The 18,085-nt window shown below is 36.8% G+C and overlaps 1 protein-coding gene across 4 annotated transcripts in view; it reads right to left on the bottom strand.

Annotated features, from left to right (window-relative positions):
• Positions 1-4,448: 4,448 nt before the first annotated feature.
• The window catches only part of SETD3 (SET domain containing 3, actin N3(tau)-histidine methyltransferase), a 65,462-nt gene continuing 51,825 nt past the window's right edge, over positions 4,449-18,085 (bottom strand). Inside the window, exons 8-13 of one of the 4 annotated variants that reach the window (XM_064659115.1) lie at positions 17,189-17,303; positions 13,041-13,115; positions 10,144-10,310; positions 9,409-9,494; positions 7,576-7,736; positions 4,449-6,982 (exon numbers count right to left, since the gene is read on the bottom strand). In XM_064659115.1, the coding sequence (XP_064515185.1) occupies positions 6,539-6,982; positions 7,576-7,736; positions 9,409-9,494; positions 10,144-10,310; positions 13,041-13,115; positions 17,189-17,303 (1,048 nt within the window). In that variant the 3' untranslated portion in view covers positions 4,449-6,538. Of the gene's footprint in view, positions 6,983-7,575; positions 7,759-9,408; positions 9,495-10,143; positions 10,311-13,040; positions 13,116-15,970; positions 16,868-17,032; positions 17,082-17,188; positions 17,304-18,085 lie in introns of those variants that run through there. The other 3 variants (XR_010431495.1, XM_064659117.1, XM_064659116.1) reach the window with 3 other exon arrangements.

An 18,085-nucleotide genomic window follows, 5' to 3' on the forward strand; every position in this document is an offset into this window, starting at 1 on the left:
TCCTTATTATTTGAAAGGCTTGTATGTCGTTCCTGCACTGAAGTGTTCAGCACCAGCCTATACACTGCTGCAGTAATACTACAGAAGGATTCACTGTCTTAGTCAATACCTAAAAACTTAAAAAATGTATGTAAAAAATAGGTTTCCAAAAATCACTCAGCACTGACATAATACTAAAGATGCAATGATTTTATTAACATAGCAAATGACTAGTTCTGATTCATCTGCAAACACTTCTTCAGTGGATGATACAATTTAAAATTAATAAATATTCTTTTTGATAGATACTTTTCAGAGGTTTCAAAAATGTCAATGTAATTTTTAAGCAATAGCTTAAGAGACAAAACATGCCAATGTATCCTTCAGGAATCGATGCCGCTACTTTTAACTCATCTTGTGGCTTATTGAAATCTAGGTATTATTAAAGAATGCAGTATAACTAGGCTTTGGTCATCTGAAAACATCATCACTGTTTCCTTACTTTGTTTTTTTATGCCTTTCAGCTGTGGTTAGATGCTGTGTTAGAACTGTGGGAAAAATCACACGTGAAAAAAAGGGACAAATTATGGATTTGCACAATTAGAAGCTAAGGTAGAGTAAGTTAACAGGGACATAGGTGGAAATTATTTTAAACAGCTTACTGTGATGTATACTTTTCTATTTCATTTACCTGTAGTCTGTTTTAAGCTATTCCTTTTATTTCAAATCCATAGCAGTTCTGGCCCTTTTGTTACTAACCATTCAACAGTATCTTGACAGCAGAACTACATCTTCGTTCTCATTTAATAACTATTTATCATTCTGTATCTGCCCATTTTCAAGAAGGAATAAAGTTAAGTGTTCCAGAAATTGGAAAAAATTGAAACTTGACCTTTATTAAGTGGGTTAATTGTCACAATCTCAGCATGTACGAAATTAATGACCAAAAAGTGGAACTTCAGAGTTTCAGAAGACTAGGTTAATGTCCAAAAAAGTCTAAACTCTGACCTTCTTGACATATGCCAAAAGAAACAGCCACCCTAATAAATTACTACCTGTGTGCAATTATAATAAACCATTCCTAGCATCCAATCACTTGAATTAATTGCTGCGAGGCAGTGGGACTTTCTTACACATATTCAAGGCAATCTAAAAATTCCTTTGCAGTTCATAGGAGGCTATTTGTGCATGCCTGTTTCAGCATGGAGAGTCAATTTTAAGGCACATTATTCATACCTTTGGACCACAAATCTGTATACAACCCCACTTACTAGCGCTGAAATTAGGAGCCTTACTAACAGCACTGAAAGCGGTGAACCAGCACAGAATAAAGCAAAGGGAATGGAATTTCCCTTAACCCATATCATAAGGCAATTGCTGGGTACAGGACACCTACACAGTTTCCAAATTTCAGCCTTACAGAGGAGAAACAGACAACTTTTGTGAATATGACAGCAAACTGCAGCATATTTAAATCAAACAGCATTTTCAAAAAGAAAGCTAAAAGAAATAAATAAATACTCCATTTGCATGGATCCAAGTCAGCAGCACAATGCAAAATCAACTGACTTCCAGAGCACCATGTCAAACACTGATGAATGGGCCAAGAGGACAACCCACACTTTCCGATGCATAGCGACTGCACCAAGGGAGAGGGCAAGCGGCCCCAGCCCAACACAAAGCAAGAGGCCACCTGGTCAGTAACATCTGTAAGTGAAACAAGGAACCAAAATGGAATTAAGCTACTCTTGGTCTTTTCTCATGTATGGGTTGCTACAGGGAAACGTGCTTTTTGGCCCTGTCGATCCTATTCAAAGGGCATATGACCTGTGTGTTCATGGCTGTCAAGTTGGCCCATTTTTTAAGAACAGTAATAATAAATAAAACACAAGTGTTTTAAGTTCAGCTATCTAATTCTTCTGGTATTTGAATCTGTGCTTAAATAATGGTGATTCAGATGGGAAATCAACATTACTCACACATGCAAGATTCTATTCCCTATCCTCATGCACATTTTAAACACCTTTCTGAAGAAGCAAAGTCAAGTCTCAAAGGGCTACAGAGATCTGTTTCATTCCAATTCATGTTAAGGTGCTCAAAGGCACAGGATGTGGCGGTCAGCATCATCTACTTTGCCATGTCTGAACTGGATTTAATTGGAAAATGATTCTCTGGTTTCTCCACGCTGGAAAGATAGAAGACTCAGGTTCAAAAGCCTCTTCTGTGCTTGATCAACTTTATATAATAAAACTGTCCTACACCCAAAAATATCATGTGAATGAAGGTCTCTAAGTCTAGGCACGTTGCTTCAGGTCAGTGCCCTGAATACAACGCTTATCTTCTATTTTCACACCGCTCTCTGTGGTTTTGTCCAATCCTTCCATGTTGGATTAGCAAAGCCTTTCCTTACCCCCTAGTGTCGAGCAGTTGTCCCACAACGGCAGAGGAAAAGTTAATGGACAACAATGACTCCAACCCAGACTCCCTCTGGTTGCCCCAGCACTGCACTGACAGCAAGGCAGCAGCCACTTACATCTGCTCTTTGCTGCCAGGTCAGCACAACACAACTGTTTGCAATCTGTATGTTTTCACCAGTTCCTAGGGGAAGTGAAGCCCTTGTCTAATTGTGAAATCAAAATCTCACAGTAATTACAGAACTGACTGGAGATGCTTTTATTCTAGAACACTCACTGAAATAATTCCTAAAGTTCATATTCTTCAGAACAGCAACCTCTGCCTCCCAGACAAGCTAGCTGCTGTTCACTTGTCCAGCTCTTATCTTCCACTTCAGAAAGGATATCTCCTTGCTTTCCTCCCCTATCTAGCTTAATCTTCCATGATTAAAAATGACACCAGGTCCAGAAACCAGGACCATTTGTGGCTTTTTTTTCCTTAATTATGGATTAAGATTTATTTTTTTTGTTTTAGCTGAAAAATCCTCCACATGGTTTCCAAACTTGTGGTATTTGTTAGGAAATAGATGTAGAAACTGAGAAAAGCTAAGAAAGCTCTTCTAACCATGAGTCACCAATTTAATGTGCTGTACTTTGCACAGCACACAATGCATATAAAGAAGAAAACATGATAGAAACTATTAAATATAGATGGTAATTATGTGAAAATCATGTGGTCATATCTGACTTCAATAAGGATCAGTTAAAAATCTTCCAGAGAAAAAGGGATGGGTATTGCTTCATCAGATAAATTCAGCAGAGCATGTTTTTTCCTGAAAACTCCTGTCTGGCACAGAGTACAAGAAATAGTTGGACTGACTTTCAGTCCATAAAATCAGAAAAGAGCAGTGGATTTTGGGAGCACTTTTCTTGTGTCTGACTGAAAATATTTCAAATAATGTTTCATAATTACTTTGCATGTCTTTCTATAAAATAAGAGTGGATGGAAGGGACAGCAGCAGATACTAAATCCTGTTTCTAAACATGTGAAATAGAAAAGTCTGTGTAACCTAAATCTTCCAGAGTACCACTGAATCATGGAGGTTTCATGATTCCATGATGATCATTCCTCTCTAAAGGCAAATTAGCCTCAAGAAGGCAGTCACTGTTGAGCTGCACAGATTTTCTGCACATACCGTCTTTTAATGATGTTCAAAGGAAAGAATACTTATTCTAGCCAAGAACATAAACCATCTCACCTCCACAGTCAGAAGGCTCTCATTTCTCCCTCACTGATGACAGCACTAAAGCTAAGGTTGCATTTACACTTTACAAACATTTTTCAGAGTGGAGGTTGTTGCTCAATTTTGTATATTTGACTTTATCAACAGAGGGATATGGACACCATCTCACATACAGAGCCAAACTAGTTATAGGTTGTTAGGGAAACGATTTATCAGTAGGTAGGTTCATGTAAAATTCAAAAGGTTTTTTTTTCCCCTGTTTTGCTTTTGGAGAACAGTCCGAGAAATCCAAGTGATGTCTTTCTTACAGGAATACTTTAGATAGCTAAACAGAAGCAAGATTTGGCATTTAGCCTGGGATTAGTGTGAACAGCCTCTTAACCAAACAGTATGAAGAAAGTTAACTTTAAAATGCTTTGAAAGGTCTGTTTTCATGACAGATGGTAATAAGGGCTCATCAGTGCCAATTTTTTTTGTTTCCACCTCAGTTTTCAAAAGCTTAAGTTTTAGGTTAGTGCTTCTGAGGAACCGTCACATGCATAGAGGAAAAATGCAAATTACAAAATTAGATTACGCACTATTTTTATTGTGTGTAACATATTTTTCTAAGTAACACTAACAAATGAAAAGTAAGAATTTGACCATGCATTCAATAGAACACTTTCCCTTTCTGTTTACTAGAATATTTTTCTTCCCCCCAACCCCCCCAGCTATTTCTCCTTTAATCTTTATCTGTCTACCTGAACAGGTATTCCTCTTCCCACAGACCCCAAAAGATACAGCAGTCAGTAGCAGGTAGAGGTTTTGGTTGTATAATACACTCACTAGTGAAGACATGGTAGAACTATATTTTATTCAAGAAAACCCACACATTCTGTCCTGTGGTGACCACAGGCTTTGCTAAGCCATAGATATTAGCAAATACTGGAACAAAATACAGTGTATCAGATTGAATCAAAGCATTTAAATTCTGAATTACAGTTATAATTTTCAGGGAAGGCTAGTTTCAGAATTGCATCATAATACCTAGTACAATGTTGTGCAATGTAAGTGGCAGAAACAGAAATGGAATATTGGTCCTAATAAAAACCAAAATGTAATGACTTTTGTATGACATTTAAATTGTCAAGACAACAATTCATAACATTCTACCAAAGGCAGCATATAGTTACAAAAATACTGGTCCAGCATCTTGTTAGTGATGAAGCAATATCCAAGGTGCAATGGCAACGTGCCATTCTTAGTGAAATATTTTTTAAAAAACTATTTTTTCTATTTTCCCCGCACTGATACTAGCTGAACACCAGAACTGCTATGACAACCTGAAAGTCACTACTTAAACGTGCATTGCACCAAAGATTGATGCAAAAGCACATTTTCCAAGTTGCAGTATAAGAGAAGCAAAATCTAATAAAACTATGAATATGCCAAAAGAGATTTTACTGCAACTGACCTTGGATGAGCAGTTCGCAACCTCTACTGAGCTTTGAACAACTGTCCAAGCTTTCCATTCTATCCATTATCGTGAACTTAAGGATACAAAGGCAAAAGACAAAGTCCTTAATATTGAGAACAGAATTAAATCACTTTATACTCCTCTAAATTCACCAACAAAATAAAAATATTCCACCCTCCTCTCCTCCCAATACCCAGGTAATTTCAAAGTCAAGCCTTGGAATTACCCTTGTTCTGATATTGCACAGTGCTAGGGTTGTATTGTTTCCACCGAGAAGTTAAAACATATAGTATGAGGGTGACCAAAACTGCTGGTGACAGTAGACCTGCTTAACCTGTGGAGGTATCCCAGGAAATGTGCATCAGATGAAGACACAATCTAAATGGCAAAGCTCAAGGCATACTTGGCTGAGTCTGGACTTGGGCCAAAATTACATCAGCCTGCTTGCCATTTCCTTTGAGAAAGCAGTATCAATTAATATCTTAACCAAAAGACAAAGCTGAGTAAGATCAGGTAACCATGTCACATTCAGTGTTACATCCTACACCACAGAAATGAAGGAGTAGCAGACAGGAATATTAATAATATTTTCCTTTTAATAATGGTTTAGTCAAAAGTGTAGCTTTGAAAATCTCTAGCTAGTTGTGAAAATCTGAAGAAGCTGGGAAGCGACCTCACTTTGATGAGTACAGTTTAAAGCTGTGGTTTGGCCTATCTGTTTTCAAAATCTCCAGAAGCTCTGCCAACCTTGTAAATAAAAAGTACTGCCTGGAAATAAAAAGTAGTCAGCCTTTAAAAGTTGGTGAATGTTGTACTGTAGCAGCCTAACTCTGACTGAAGAAGATGAGATACTTTTATACAGTAAACAGAAGAGAAAGTAAACTGAAATCTTCAGAGATCACTTAAAGTGTATACAGTTTGGATTCTCATCAACATTTAAAACTACCAATCATAAGGTTGCCACCTTACCTTTTTCTGGACTGGCACACCTGATTTTAAACAGGTTTTCCCCCAGTCTCCCAAGTTTCTGATCCTCTCATCCAGTTTTCTGCTGTAATGCTCTCCCACCTTCATGCTGAATACCGAGTCAGTCCTGCCTTCTGCTTTTCTTGGCAGGAGGCAGTGCAAGCTTTTAATTTCGGTAGTCAGAGTGACAGAACAACAAACGCACAGCAGATAGAAGAGTTTAATTCTTCCCCAGGAAGAAAATACATTTGGTTCAACAAAGGGCTGCAAAATCTTCCAAAGGCACCTCTTTCCCCAGTTTTTGCCTGAAAGCAAGATGGCAATCTTAATTGAAAAGGGATGCTAAATCTTTTAAATAACTTAAAATTCAATTTTATATAAAGCAGCAAAACCATTTTTCTCTGCAGAAAGAGAAATGTTAACAAAGAAACACACCAACATAAATGCACTGTTCATAAACTTCAGCTAGTTTAATTTCACAAGAAAGTAAAATTTTAGGACTATTCTTTAACCTCATCATTACTTTCTGAAGAAGATTCTTTGGCAGCTTCAGTCCCTCTGTTGCTTTTCTCTTTATTTAGATTTTCACTTTCAGATTTGGTCCCATTAAATAGAGAGTTTTCACTGTTTACAAACCCATTCTCTGTGACTTCAGCATCAATGGCTTCATCAATCTTTAAGTCCCCTTGCTCTTCCACATCTTCTAGGTTTCTCAGGACAATAGGGAGTCTAGAGTCTGCCACAGTGTTCTCCAACAAGGCAATATTGCTCTCTTCATACTTAGGAAGCGGAGCTCCATCTGCCATTTGTTTGGTATAATACTCTCGGCTGGCAGCTGCACTCTTCACTGCTTTCTCTAAGATCTCTTTTTCACCCAAGCGCAATTTGATAGCCATGACCGCATGTGGAGTAAGGTCATGAGTCTCCAAGAAGGACTTATCACCCTGTTAGGAAAAAAAAAAGCAGGTTTGTTAGTAACAACCAACACAATAAAACAATCCTTCACCTTTCCTCTCTTTCTGTTAACAGTGACACCAGGATTTCCAGGCTGAGACAAATGGACATGAGGGGGTCTGCAAGGAGTCCCAGTCAAATTTGTCATGAATTCGTAAAGAAGCCCAAAATTTCTCTCTATAAATCAGTCTGCATAACAAGCGAAGTCAGGTGACTTCACAAATATATGCAACATGTAGGTTCACTTATACACTTGCAATAGTAGTGCATTTTTTTGCAGACTGTAGAATGCAACTCCAGACAACAAGTTGAAACTGATTCCCCATCTTATTTGCAGAGAAAAAAGCAGGTAGTCTCTATTTGGAGAATCAAAGAAAAAATACATTAACAAAATTACATTAACAAAATTTTCTTTTTTGCAATCTTATTTGATTTTCCTTAGATAATGCAAAACTGTTTCTACACTTTAAAAAGTACAGAATGAATTATGTACTAACATTCAGATTGAAGTTTGCAAAGACAAGATGAAGGACAGAACACAGAACAGTTCAGACACTTAAATTACACATAATGATGACTTTACCTCCACAGTTGTTTTATAGGTTTTCAAAAGAAGGGATGCTCTGGCTTCTAGGAATGTCCAAAGTTTAACTTCATTGTCCCAGCTAACAGGAAACTCAGAGTTGCCCAAAGTGAAGATTTTGTCAATGGCATGCTCACCTATCAAGTGTTCCTTCAGCTCTTCTACAATAAGTACAAAACCAATCTGTTAAAAAACAATCTGCTTTGAGCAGCTAACAAAAAATAATCCTCTCCTCAAATAAGAATTATCAGATATGCTGGCTATTTCTAGGGTTTGGCTCAAAGAGACAACTGAAAGTCTTGAGGTCAGCCGAAAATCGGCATTCTGCTCCACTTGGAAATAAAGATACTTTATAAATCACAGCCTCTCATACACAGCAGAAGCCTGTGACAGTGAGATGGAATGTTCTGTAAAATACTTGATAAACAAAAGGGACTAAATGTTTAAAGAGTTCAGTGAACTTTTTGATAATAAAAGGAACAGGCCAAAGAGCATGTAAAAAGCAGTGGAATTAATTTTCCTATTGTTTTGGTAATCTTTTTCAGTAGCAGAAACTTCCTACAGGTGGTCAGAAAAGACATCCATCAAACTTCACACAGAGCAGAAAACATTTAATCAGCTCCTTGACATTAGACAAATTCCATTAATCTTTCAATTAATAAATTTCACTCCTGCAAAGCAGTTATCACAAACTTCACTAAGAGCTTGCATGTAGGTTCTTGGTATTTTCTTATACAGTATTTAAGACATAAGAATAATCTGAGCACAATCATATACCAGAGAAATGCAATTAAAATGTTCACTGGATATATTTTCCTCTCCAAGCCAAAATTCCCTTCCTCATTAGCATCCTAAAATTTTCTTTACTTGAGTTTACTTCCCAGAACTGTCAGGCAATTGGAATAGATGACTATTGTAGCTCCCTTCCAAATGAACTATTCTAATATATTCTAATTTCTTTATAAGTTCTAAAAAATGAATGACAGGAGCAACTGAAGACATGACACTAAATAAGGTATGCTGGTTTTATTAAAGAAAGCAAATAGAGCACATGCAAAAACTCAACAACTTCAGTATTCCTACTGGTACTAAAATCCACATCACCTGCACAGTTTCCCTAACTGCAAGAGAACTCTCTCACTATCATGACAAACTCTCTCACTGTCAAAGCTACATCTAACCAGCAAGCACCCATTATGAATATTATGCACAAATTAGGTGAATATTTATTAATTGTACACATATTTTTACCCCACAAAAAAAGTAACATGAGTACAAAGTACTCTGCAAACAGTACAAATACAGTTTGCAAATACAGAAATTGGTTTTAAATTAAGAATTACCAAAATATTGAAAATACTCATCTTTGAAATGTCTCTTCCATATTTCTCCTACAGTACAGAATATTCCAATTCCATACTTAAATGCTTCCAGCAGTGATGGCTAATGTGCTATGATTTTAAGCATGTAAACCCCTAGGCCTTGCATGATCTTGTTCCGTGAACTATTTTGAAACCTAAGAACTAGAGATCAAGCTTGAAAGCTCACTCATTCACAACAGCCTGGGAGATTAAAAGAAATAAAAAATTGTATCATCTCATGCTTTAGGAGTTACTGAAATATTCCCTCAGAAAGCATAGCTAAAAATTGGGTTTCTCACTAGCTTATAGATTCCTTTTTAACTTAAACTCCTCAACTTTTCCGATCTTCTAGCTTAATGTTTTATATAAATGTCTATCAATTTCTGGGCTAACAAAAAAAAAAAAAAAACAACCAAAAAAACCCCCACAACAAGACAAACATAAATTAGGTTATCTTCATAAAACATCCTACCTTCACTCATACAAAACACTCGAAGGAAAGCCAAAAGCTGGGCAGAGATTGCAGGCTCAGTGGCGTGCAAGGCAAAAACACTAGAACTAATAAAAGAAATAATCATACAACAACAGTAAATGCAAGTTAAATTGTCATATCTTTGAACTTATTTCTACATAAAAGACCTTAAAGTAAATGTACTGTTACAAAAGTAACTTTAAAAAAAAAGTAGGTAATACTAGTTCAAACTGAAAAGCTTCCCTAACCTGGGAAATTGAAAAGAAAAGAAATTTCTGAAAAGAATAATTATCTCTACAATTTTACACTTAAAATTATTTTACACAGCTTTCATAATAAATTCATGAAAATGCAATGTTTCATGTCTGCTGCTCCTAATAGTACCCTCTGGACTGAAAGACTAAAGGAAAATGCTGTGATTCATATACTGTAGTATGTCTGCAAGGGATAGAAAAGAAAGAAAAACCACAGATTGCTTCAAATTAATCCTTCCTCTGTTTTTGTTAAAATGGTTATTAAAGCAAAGGCTTTTTTCCTTATATATGGTTAAAATTAGATGATAATATAGCTCAGAGAACTTCTGTAAATATTATTACAATAACTTTAATTTGCTATACAAACAGGAGAAATATTACACCTAAGAAAACTATCACAGAACAGTCTTATATATGCTCTACTGGACACTATATACCTTGGAAACGTTTTAAAAAACCCATGGCATTGTGTTTTACTTACGTTGGGATACCAGCACGAGCTAAGACCTCTGCCTTCATAGCATACAGCCTGTCACTTTTACTCACGCCAAGCTTTATTTTCACTCTGTCATGTGAATTATTATCAAAGAAAAAACCACTGTGGATCACAAATTCAGCGTTTGACCGAGTGCCATAAAAAATGTAAATCTAGAAGGATGAAAAGAGAAGTGAAGGGACAGGAAAAAAGCTTAAGATCAGCTCACAAAACTGACATAATTTGAAAGTTATTTCCCAAAAGAGTTACTATTCTGAGTACAAGGTATATTTGGTTATATAAAGAAACATGCTTTGTTTTCTGGTATCGATACAAATGGTGTATATAGTGTGGCAATTATACTTTAGAGGTAGATTTAAACATATCCACATAACAGAGAGTTTGAGAGAAGTTCTTATTCTATACTTTAAAATAAAAATGATTTGTTTTCTCATGCTGTCATAAAGTATCAGTATATGGAAATAAGCTTTCAAAGGTCCTATGCCTTATAAAGGCTAAAAAAATAAAAGACAAGGAAGGTCCCTTAAAAGAAATGGTGTTTCTGGAGTCATTTTCCCCAACCAAATGTCCACCCAAAGGAGTAACCTATACTGCTGATGGATCAACTTTGCTTTCATTTTAATGTTACCTTAAGCTATGGATATACCACCGTGTATCATACAGAGAGATCTGAGCTCTGTTCAGGCAGTACTTATTTTTGCCTTTTACTCTGAACTCTTTTATCTAAAGCATACAGGTTACATTATTTCACATTAAAAAAGAAGTTCCTAAATATAACCTGCAGAATGTGTTTAACTCAGGGCTAGGCTGTATGAAGTGCATGCATGGGACTAGAGGTCAGAGTAGCAATTGTCTTCTCCCACATCAAGAGGATATTTTCCCACTTCTGTTTGATAACAGAATTGTCAATTAGAAAAGGAAGTTTCAACAGTTACAGAAGTCCTTTCTGAACCTCAGGGTACAGCAATGCTCTGGATGCCTGCAAGCTTCCATTCCTCTCTAGCTGACAGGGAAAGGCACAGTGCTCTCTAAAGGGCTCAATAACAGCAATGATGCCATTTACTTTCTTTGTTTTCAATTTTATATTAGAACTATTTATCCTAAGCACTAAATGCTTAAGGATGATATTAAATTATAGTAAACATTATACTGTAACACACTCATATGATGAACACGTGACCTGCCCAGGCATATTAAGGCAATGGTTAAGGAAAGAGATGCTAACCCTCTCACGTTTTAAAACTAATGTGATACATCTCATATTAAACTAAAAGTCACATATCATGCGTAGATTACACAGTATACTCTTATGCCCCGTTGACTGTTTTGGAAAAAAATCCAATTAAACAGAATGAGAAAGTTGCTTTATTTCAGGCCAGTGTTTGATAGATTCTGTGGACTTTACTACCTCACATTTTTCAGTAGTAAAAGCATGGATCATACACTCTTCCTGCTGAAACTGTAAGAAATAACATCTGTACAGTATATTAAAGGACTGAAGCATTATATAATTACAGTGCTTTAAAGATGTCACTAACAGTTAAAGTTTGCACAGAAATTTACAAAAAAACAACTCTGATAAATAGCAGACAAAGTGAAACTACTAAAATAAAATTGAAATAGAGGAAGCCTCTATAATTGAAATGGAGAGACCGGCCAGAACAGCTATATGCCATTGCCAGCTGTGGAAAATTATAAATTGGATCACTTCTGGAAAAACTGTGGACCCCTTTTAACTCACCACACCACTGCTGGAAAAAACAGCAAATATTTGACTACCATAACAAATTCTGAGAGCAAAAATACACAATCACTGTAAACCCCAGCATAGCAATGAGGATAAAATACCCCTGGAAAGACACATTAAAAAAAAATTCCAGACACTTCCTTGCTAAAAAAGGTAACAATACATAAGAAAAACAAAACCCAAAATACTATAAATTGTAAGACTGGCAAGATTATACAGTAAATGTAATAACTCAGAGACTGAGTTATAAAACATTTAAGGATGTTTCATAGACAAAGCCTTTGTCTGGCCATGCTGACTGCAGTTGCTCAAGCAGTAGGAAAAAAGGAGTGCTACTACACTTGAGGGTTTAGGCTGGCTGCTGACACAGCACAGGAGATTTCCTACACTCCTGAAACCACTGTCTTCAGCGCATCACTAGTTTGAACACTTGTTTTTGTTTCTTAGCAGTTTTGATCAAAATACTGGATTCTGAACTGTTCCATGCATCTTTACAAGACTCTCCCTGTATTTCAGGGTGAAGAGGTAAAGGCATGCATGCCTCTGTGAGAGGGAGGGAGTATATTTTTAGGTCATTTCTCATTTTCACTAAGCATGACAATGACAACATGGGTAAAATGACTGGCAACTCTACTGCATTTTGCCTCTTAAATGAATGAACACTAACAAGAAACAAGCCAATAAGATTGTTAAGAAAGACTCTGTTGAAATCTCTGAAATCTCTGAAATCTCTCTGAAATCCACTGTTGCAGACAAAGTGCTGCTCCAAATCTAAAAAATATTTATCTTTGGTCCTTTGCATATGGCCTTTTATTAAGCTCCTCCAGAATATCAAGCCTGATGCCTGTGTATGTGCACTTACCAGTGATTAAACATTTCAACTAGTTCTCTAAAATATGAGGAATCAAACTCTCCTATAGCTGGGGTCTACCAAGTGATAGAAACTATTTTATTCTGCAAAATGTACACTTGTTTAGTTTGGTACTATTTTCACACAGAATTAGCTCAGCATATTAAAATGCAAATGTAGCAGGGTTTAACCCACACCACTCTGTCATCAAAATTTTGTAGGGAGTTACCAAGTGTCCACAGAACTTAATGAAAGAACAATTATGTAGATAACTGTTCACACTACCTGTTCTCCAGCCTTGAAATCCTGAAGTGCCACACATTCACACCGGTCATCTTCTAGATTGTAGCCTGTAGTGATCTATCCAAGGAAAGAGTGGCAAAAGCACTTTTAGCATTTTATATTTGTCTCTCCCACCATTGACACAAAATTTCATATTGGAAATAGATATTAACAACAGAAATTGCATACGTTTCTTTCTCTGCATGACAGAATATAGCTGGTAGTGTTGGCTTTACAACTCCTGAGCAATCTTCGCATTAAAGGAAATAACCTACCTGAAGCGAGCAGAAGGCTCTGAGGGAAGTAGCCTCCATAGGCCACAAAGTGCCATGCTAAAGCCAGCAGCTTGTTATAAAGTTCTGGAGCTTTCAGTCATTCCCATGAGGCCCAGGGGAGCAAGGCACTGACAGCTCTATATGCTGTGCTTTATCCTTCAACTGCCAACACATTTTTGATCTCTCAATGAAAAAGGATTAGATAACTATGGATCTTTAGGGGATACAATCTTCAGAGAATTATAATTTACTTGAAAATAATCCCTTTATCTAAAAGTTAAGTAATACTCTTAAAATGCTAAAAGGATTTTTGTGATGGTAGCAGGCAATGGAAGAGGATAAACTCTCTTAACAAACCTGTATTTTTCCAAAAACAATTACTAAACTGTAAAGGGGTCACACTAACAAGTAAAGCTATCCTAAAAATGTAATATTTTTATAAAGTGACAAACAACACATTTTTGAATATTATTGCCAAAGATGCAGCCACAGGATGGAACACAAGCTGCTGAAAAATCAGAGAGCAACGTTTATGGTGGGTAGTCTGAATTCAGCACTGACAGAGCTAACTTATGGAAAAATATGCTCTGGGCCTGGGGAAAAACCGGGAAGAGGCCAAAGATTCTCTCTCAGCCTTTGAAAATGAAAACATACTTTTTTTGTAAGCTGGCTGATGTGAGCTGCAGTATACCCTGATTCCCATCTTGGATGCAGCTTGTCCAAAGACAGAACTCCACAGATTATATTGAAAGCCTGGTTGATGGCTTACACATTAATAGTTTCGCACTGCTTGCATCATCAAATGTGCATTTGTCAGCCAAAACAGTGCTTTCAAAGTGAGCCTGGGGAACTTGCCTCTGATGGAGCAAATCCCAAATGGCAGCCCCAAGCACAGGCAGCCCAGCCCTGCAGACACCTGCGTGTGGGTGCCACCACTGCAGGTCCACCAATGGGTTCGTGGTATGTTGAGATCAGAAGAGACCATGAGAGTCATGAAATACAGTCCACTGAGAAACATAAGCTGTAGTACTTGAACACCTTTCATTCAAAAAAAAGGAACTCTTGACCTATCCTGAAATTTTCTTAGTGCGTAAACTCAATGAAATATTTCTGAATGTGAAAAGTCCATTCCAGTCCCTCGAAATGCTGGTGGAACAGGAGACTTTCACAGATTGGAGAAATTCCAGTATTTTAAAAGGAGCATTCTGTCAGTTTAAGCATGCTTCACTAGAGTACTGATTTTTTTTAAAATTTATTTTTGCCTTTAAAAAAAACCCAAAAAACAACAATGCATGAAACCCAGCAGCACTTCTGAAAGATTTTTCTACAAAGCATAATGGAGTGCTAGATTCTTATTTCCTCTTTCTTTTAATAGCAGTCACGTAAGAGAATTAACAGGGTGTTTACTTCTCTTCCCACATGATAGCTGACAAATTGCATCCCTTCAGTTTATTTCTGAAGCAGACTGATACATGAATTTCAAGTTGTGTATAAAGCATGCAATAGTCTGCTTGGTCAGTGATTAAGGATGGACCCAGCCCAACAGGCAGAATGTAGCTTATTCAAAGCTCTGTCAGAACTGGTAATCAACGTCTGACTGTCAAAATACAATCCCACTAAAGAATAACAATGAGAAATGCAGGAAGACAACCATTTTGAAATAGTTCTTAGAGGCAGGTTGATCTAATTAATAGTGTCAGAAGCAACAAAAAGCTGGATGGACCTAGCTCCAGTTAAGATCCATAGAGCATTTTATTATCTAGATCATGGAAAGAGGCCTTTTGGAATAAAGTGAGAACAGGGACATACAGTAGCTGATTGACTCAAGAAGTATTTCAGCTCTACATTTGGAATAAAGTAGACAGGGGTGTGCATTCAGTGCCATCTTTTCTTACTGTCCTGCAATGAATAACGATTTCCTTCATGTATTTTAAAGGGTTGTGCTATGATTAGAGCTCAGTTCACCTTCATCCCACTCTACAATAATATAAACTACAATACAGACAGCTTACAGTTATCTTAGCAGTTTCCCCCCTCCCATTTCTAATAGCACATGGAACTAGCACACAACAAAAATTGTTTAGTAGCTTTTCTTAACCCATTAGTAATATTACAGTTTTCTATCCTTCCTAAATGTATATCCACTTAAACTATTTTCTGTAGAACTATGAAATAAATGACTGAAGTCTTTACATACATACAAAACTTTAAGTTCAGCACAACCCCCCCTGTCCTTTAGGATACATTTCAGCATAAAAAAATGCTTCCAGTCCTGATCTACTACTGTATTAGCAAGTTTGGCTCCAGAGGCTGGCTCTATAATCAAACTCATTGTTAAAGAGCATAATAAAAATAAAAATTACTTTATCAATTTAAATAGAAGTTTGAATGAGTAAAACAACATAAATAGCTGCTCTTTTAATATATGTTACTTAATTTTTTCCCTCTCTGAACCTTAATTCTCTTCCTCTTTCCTCTAAATCCAACTTTGAAGGCATTCATTAACAGTTGTCTAATGACTACAGACAAGTCTCTGCAAAAGTATCTGAAAGAGATGCCCAGCAGGAAAAGGGTACAGGAAGTACTGATCCTTGCAGCTACCACTTGTATTATAAAAACACACATTTCTAAATTTTAAGCAATTTTCTTTATACTGGAGACTCTCATGTGAACTTTATTTCTAAATCAAAGCTGTGAGATTGCATAACAAATAGGCAAAGGCAAGAATCACTGTTAATGAACAACATCTAATCACCTTGCAATAAGGAAAAATAAATAAATAATAAACCCCAAACACTTGCAACTTCGTAGCCTGGCCTACCGTGCTGTAATTGGTACAGTCATAGTAACACTAAATTAGCTAAATGTCAAGTGAAAAACAAGTTGCTTTACAATTTATTTATTTAAAACAGACTTTACTTATACCAACAACACTAACACATACTGCTGTCCTAACGCTCGCGTCAACTCTCCCACAAAAGAACCAGATTACTTGAACAGTATGGTCATGTTCAGTGCTTACAATAAATAATACTATCTACTGAAAACACAAATAGAGGGTATGAATTTTGAACTGTATATGAGCACGACTAAATAACATTGATAAGCCACCCTCTTCTGGGTTTCCTCACTTCAGCATTAACTGACCTGTTAATGAAACCAGGAACTCATTTTCTGAACTGGCGCACATAAGCCAAATGTCAGCAGGTCTGACTTTCTATATACATATGTCACCTTTTAAATGTTTAATATGCCCTAAAGTAGTATTTTTGCATTTTGTTTCTTTGATGTACTAACAGATGTACTGTTTTTGTTGAACCAGGCTTTGTTCTTCTTGTTGCCTTCTCCATAACAAGACTCTGTGGGCATGGTTAGGAGAGCAGGCAGTATTTCTTAGTTGCAAATCCCTAACCACTTTCCCTAGTAGTGGTAGCTACAAGAGGCAACCTCCATCAATGTCTGTTTTCTGTTCTCAGAACAAATCTGTCCAGTATTGTGAACCATTTTCAGCCCATCAAAAACAAAGGTCCATGTCAGGAGACTATTCAGGCTTGTCTGGAAAAAAAGGTATTAACAAAAACTTTTAAAAGTACGTATAGGTATATAACATGCATATAAGACCTAACTTTACACAAGTATCCAATCACTTGAAAAGTTTTCTCTAGATGAACAAAGCTCTCCCTGAAAAGCTATCGTAAGACATTTGAGAAACTGACAAACCTTTCTTTCAGATATTGGGTTTTTAGGCTCACTTGGGAAGAGAACATACCTGTGTTAAGAAGCATAATGCAAAATATTACTAAACTGTTCTACAGCACTTGAAATGCTTAATACTTAAGCCCTAAAGTCTTTCAGCAACACTGAAGAAATCCTTACCAGTCCATTAGTATGATTACACATGTCCCACAAAGGTATCAGAGCAAGTGTAACTCTGGAACCATCTTCTGTTGGAATCTGGTTCTGCCGTGTCATAACAGAGGAAACTGCCCATCTGCAAAAGTTAAAAACAGTAGATGGTCAATGTTCAAAACAGTAAAATAAGATTGGCCATAGTCCCACCTGAGGAAAGCATTTAGAGTGGGAGTTTCCAAACTTAGTTTTATTAAAGATCACACTGACTACAGGCACTATAGAAGGCGATATAACTTGCAGGAAAAGCAGCAGCTCCCAGGTTTCCAAGACATGCACATAGACCAAATGTCCTCTTCTGTGCTGTTTGCAAGAGAACCTTCATACCTTCCATTGGTTCCATTCCCCAACCAGGATCCACTCCGTCACCTTCTGCTTCCCCAGCCCCTCACTGCACACGTATCTCCCACTACACATCCCAAACCTGGGGTCAGCTATTCCTGCAGGTTTCAGAGCAGTTCACTGCTCAGTAGCAGGAACTCTCATCTGTGTGTAGACTTTTGTAAGAGCCAGGGTGTATTCTACCACTCACTCTCTAAAAAGCTTATGTACTGAGTGAACTGGAAACCAGTGTCACCACCTGACACATGCATGGTATTTTGTTAAGTGTTTCTCTTCAGTTTGCAAGCTTTTGGCTTAGATCAGTATTGCTAAATTTTCTGCTTAACAGAATTGAGAGAAAAAAAATCTGCAATATTCCAAACAGATATCCAGGTAAAAAGCATGAAAAGAGCATAACACAGTTTAGTACATAGACATCATTCAAAACTCTTCTAAGTCAGGTGAAGTAAATTAAATGACAGCTACCTATTCAAACATAAAAATCTTTATAAGAGCTTAACATTTCAGTATTTTCTAAAATTT

Source organism: Pseudopipra pipra, chromosome 6 (genome assembly GCF_036250125.1).
Source record: "Pseudopipra pipra isolate bDixPip1 chromosome 6, bDixPip1.hap1, whole genome shotgun sequence".
In the NCBI taxonomy this organism is placed as follows: Eukaryota; Metazoa; Chordata; class Aves; order Passeriformes; family Pipridae; genus Pseudopipra; species Pseudopipra pipra.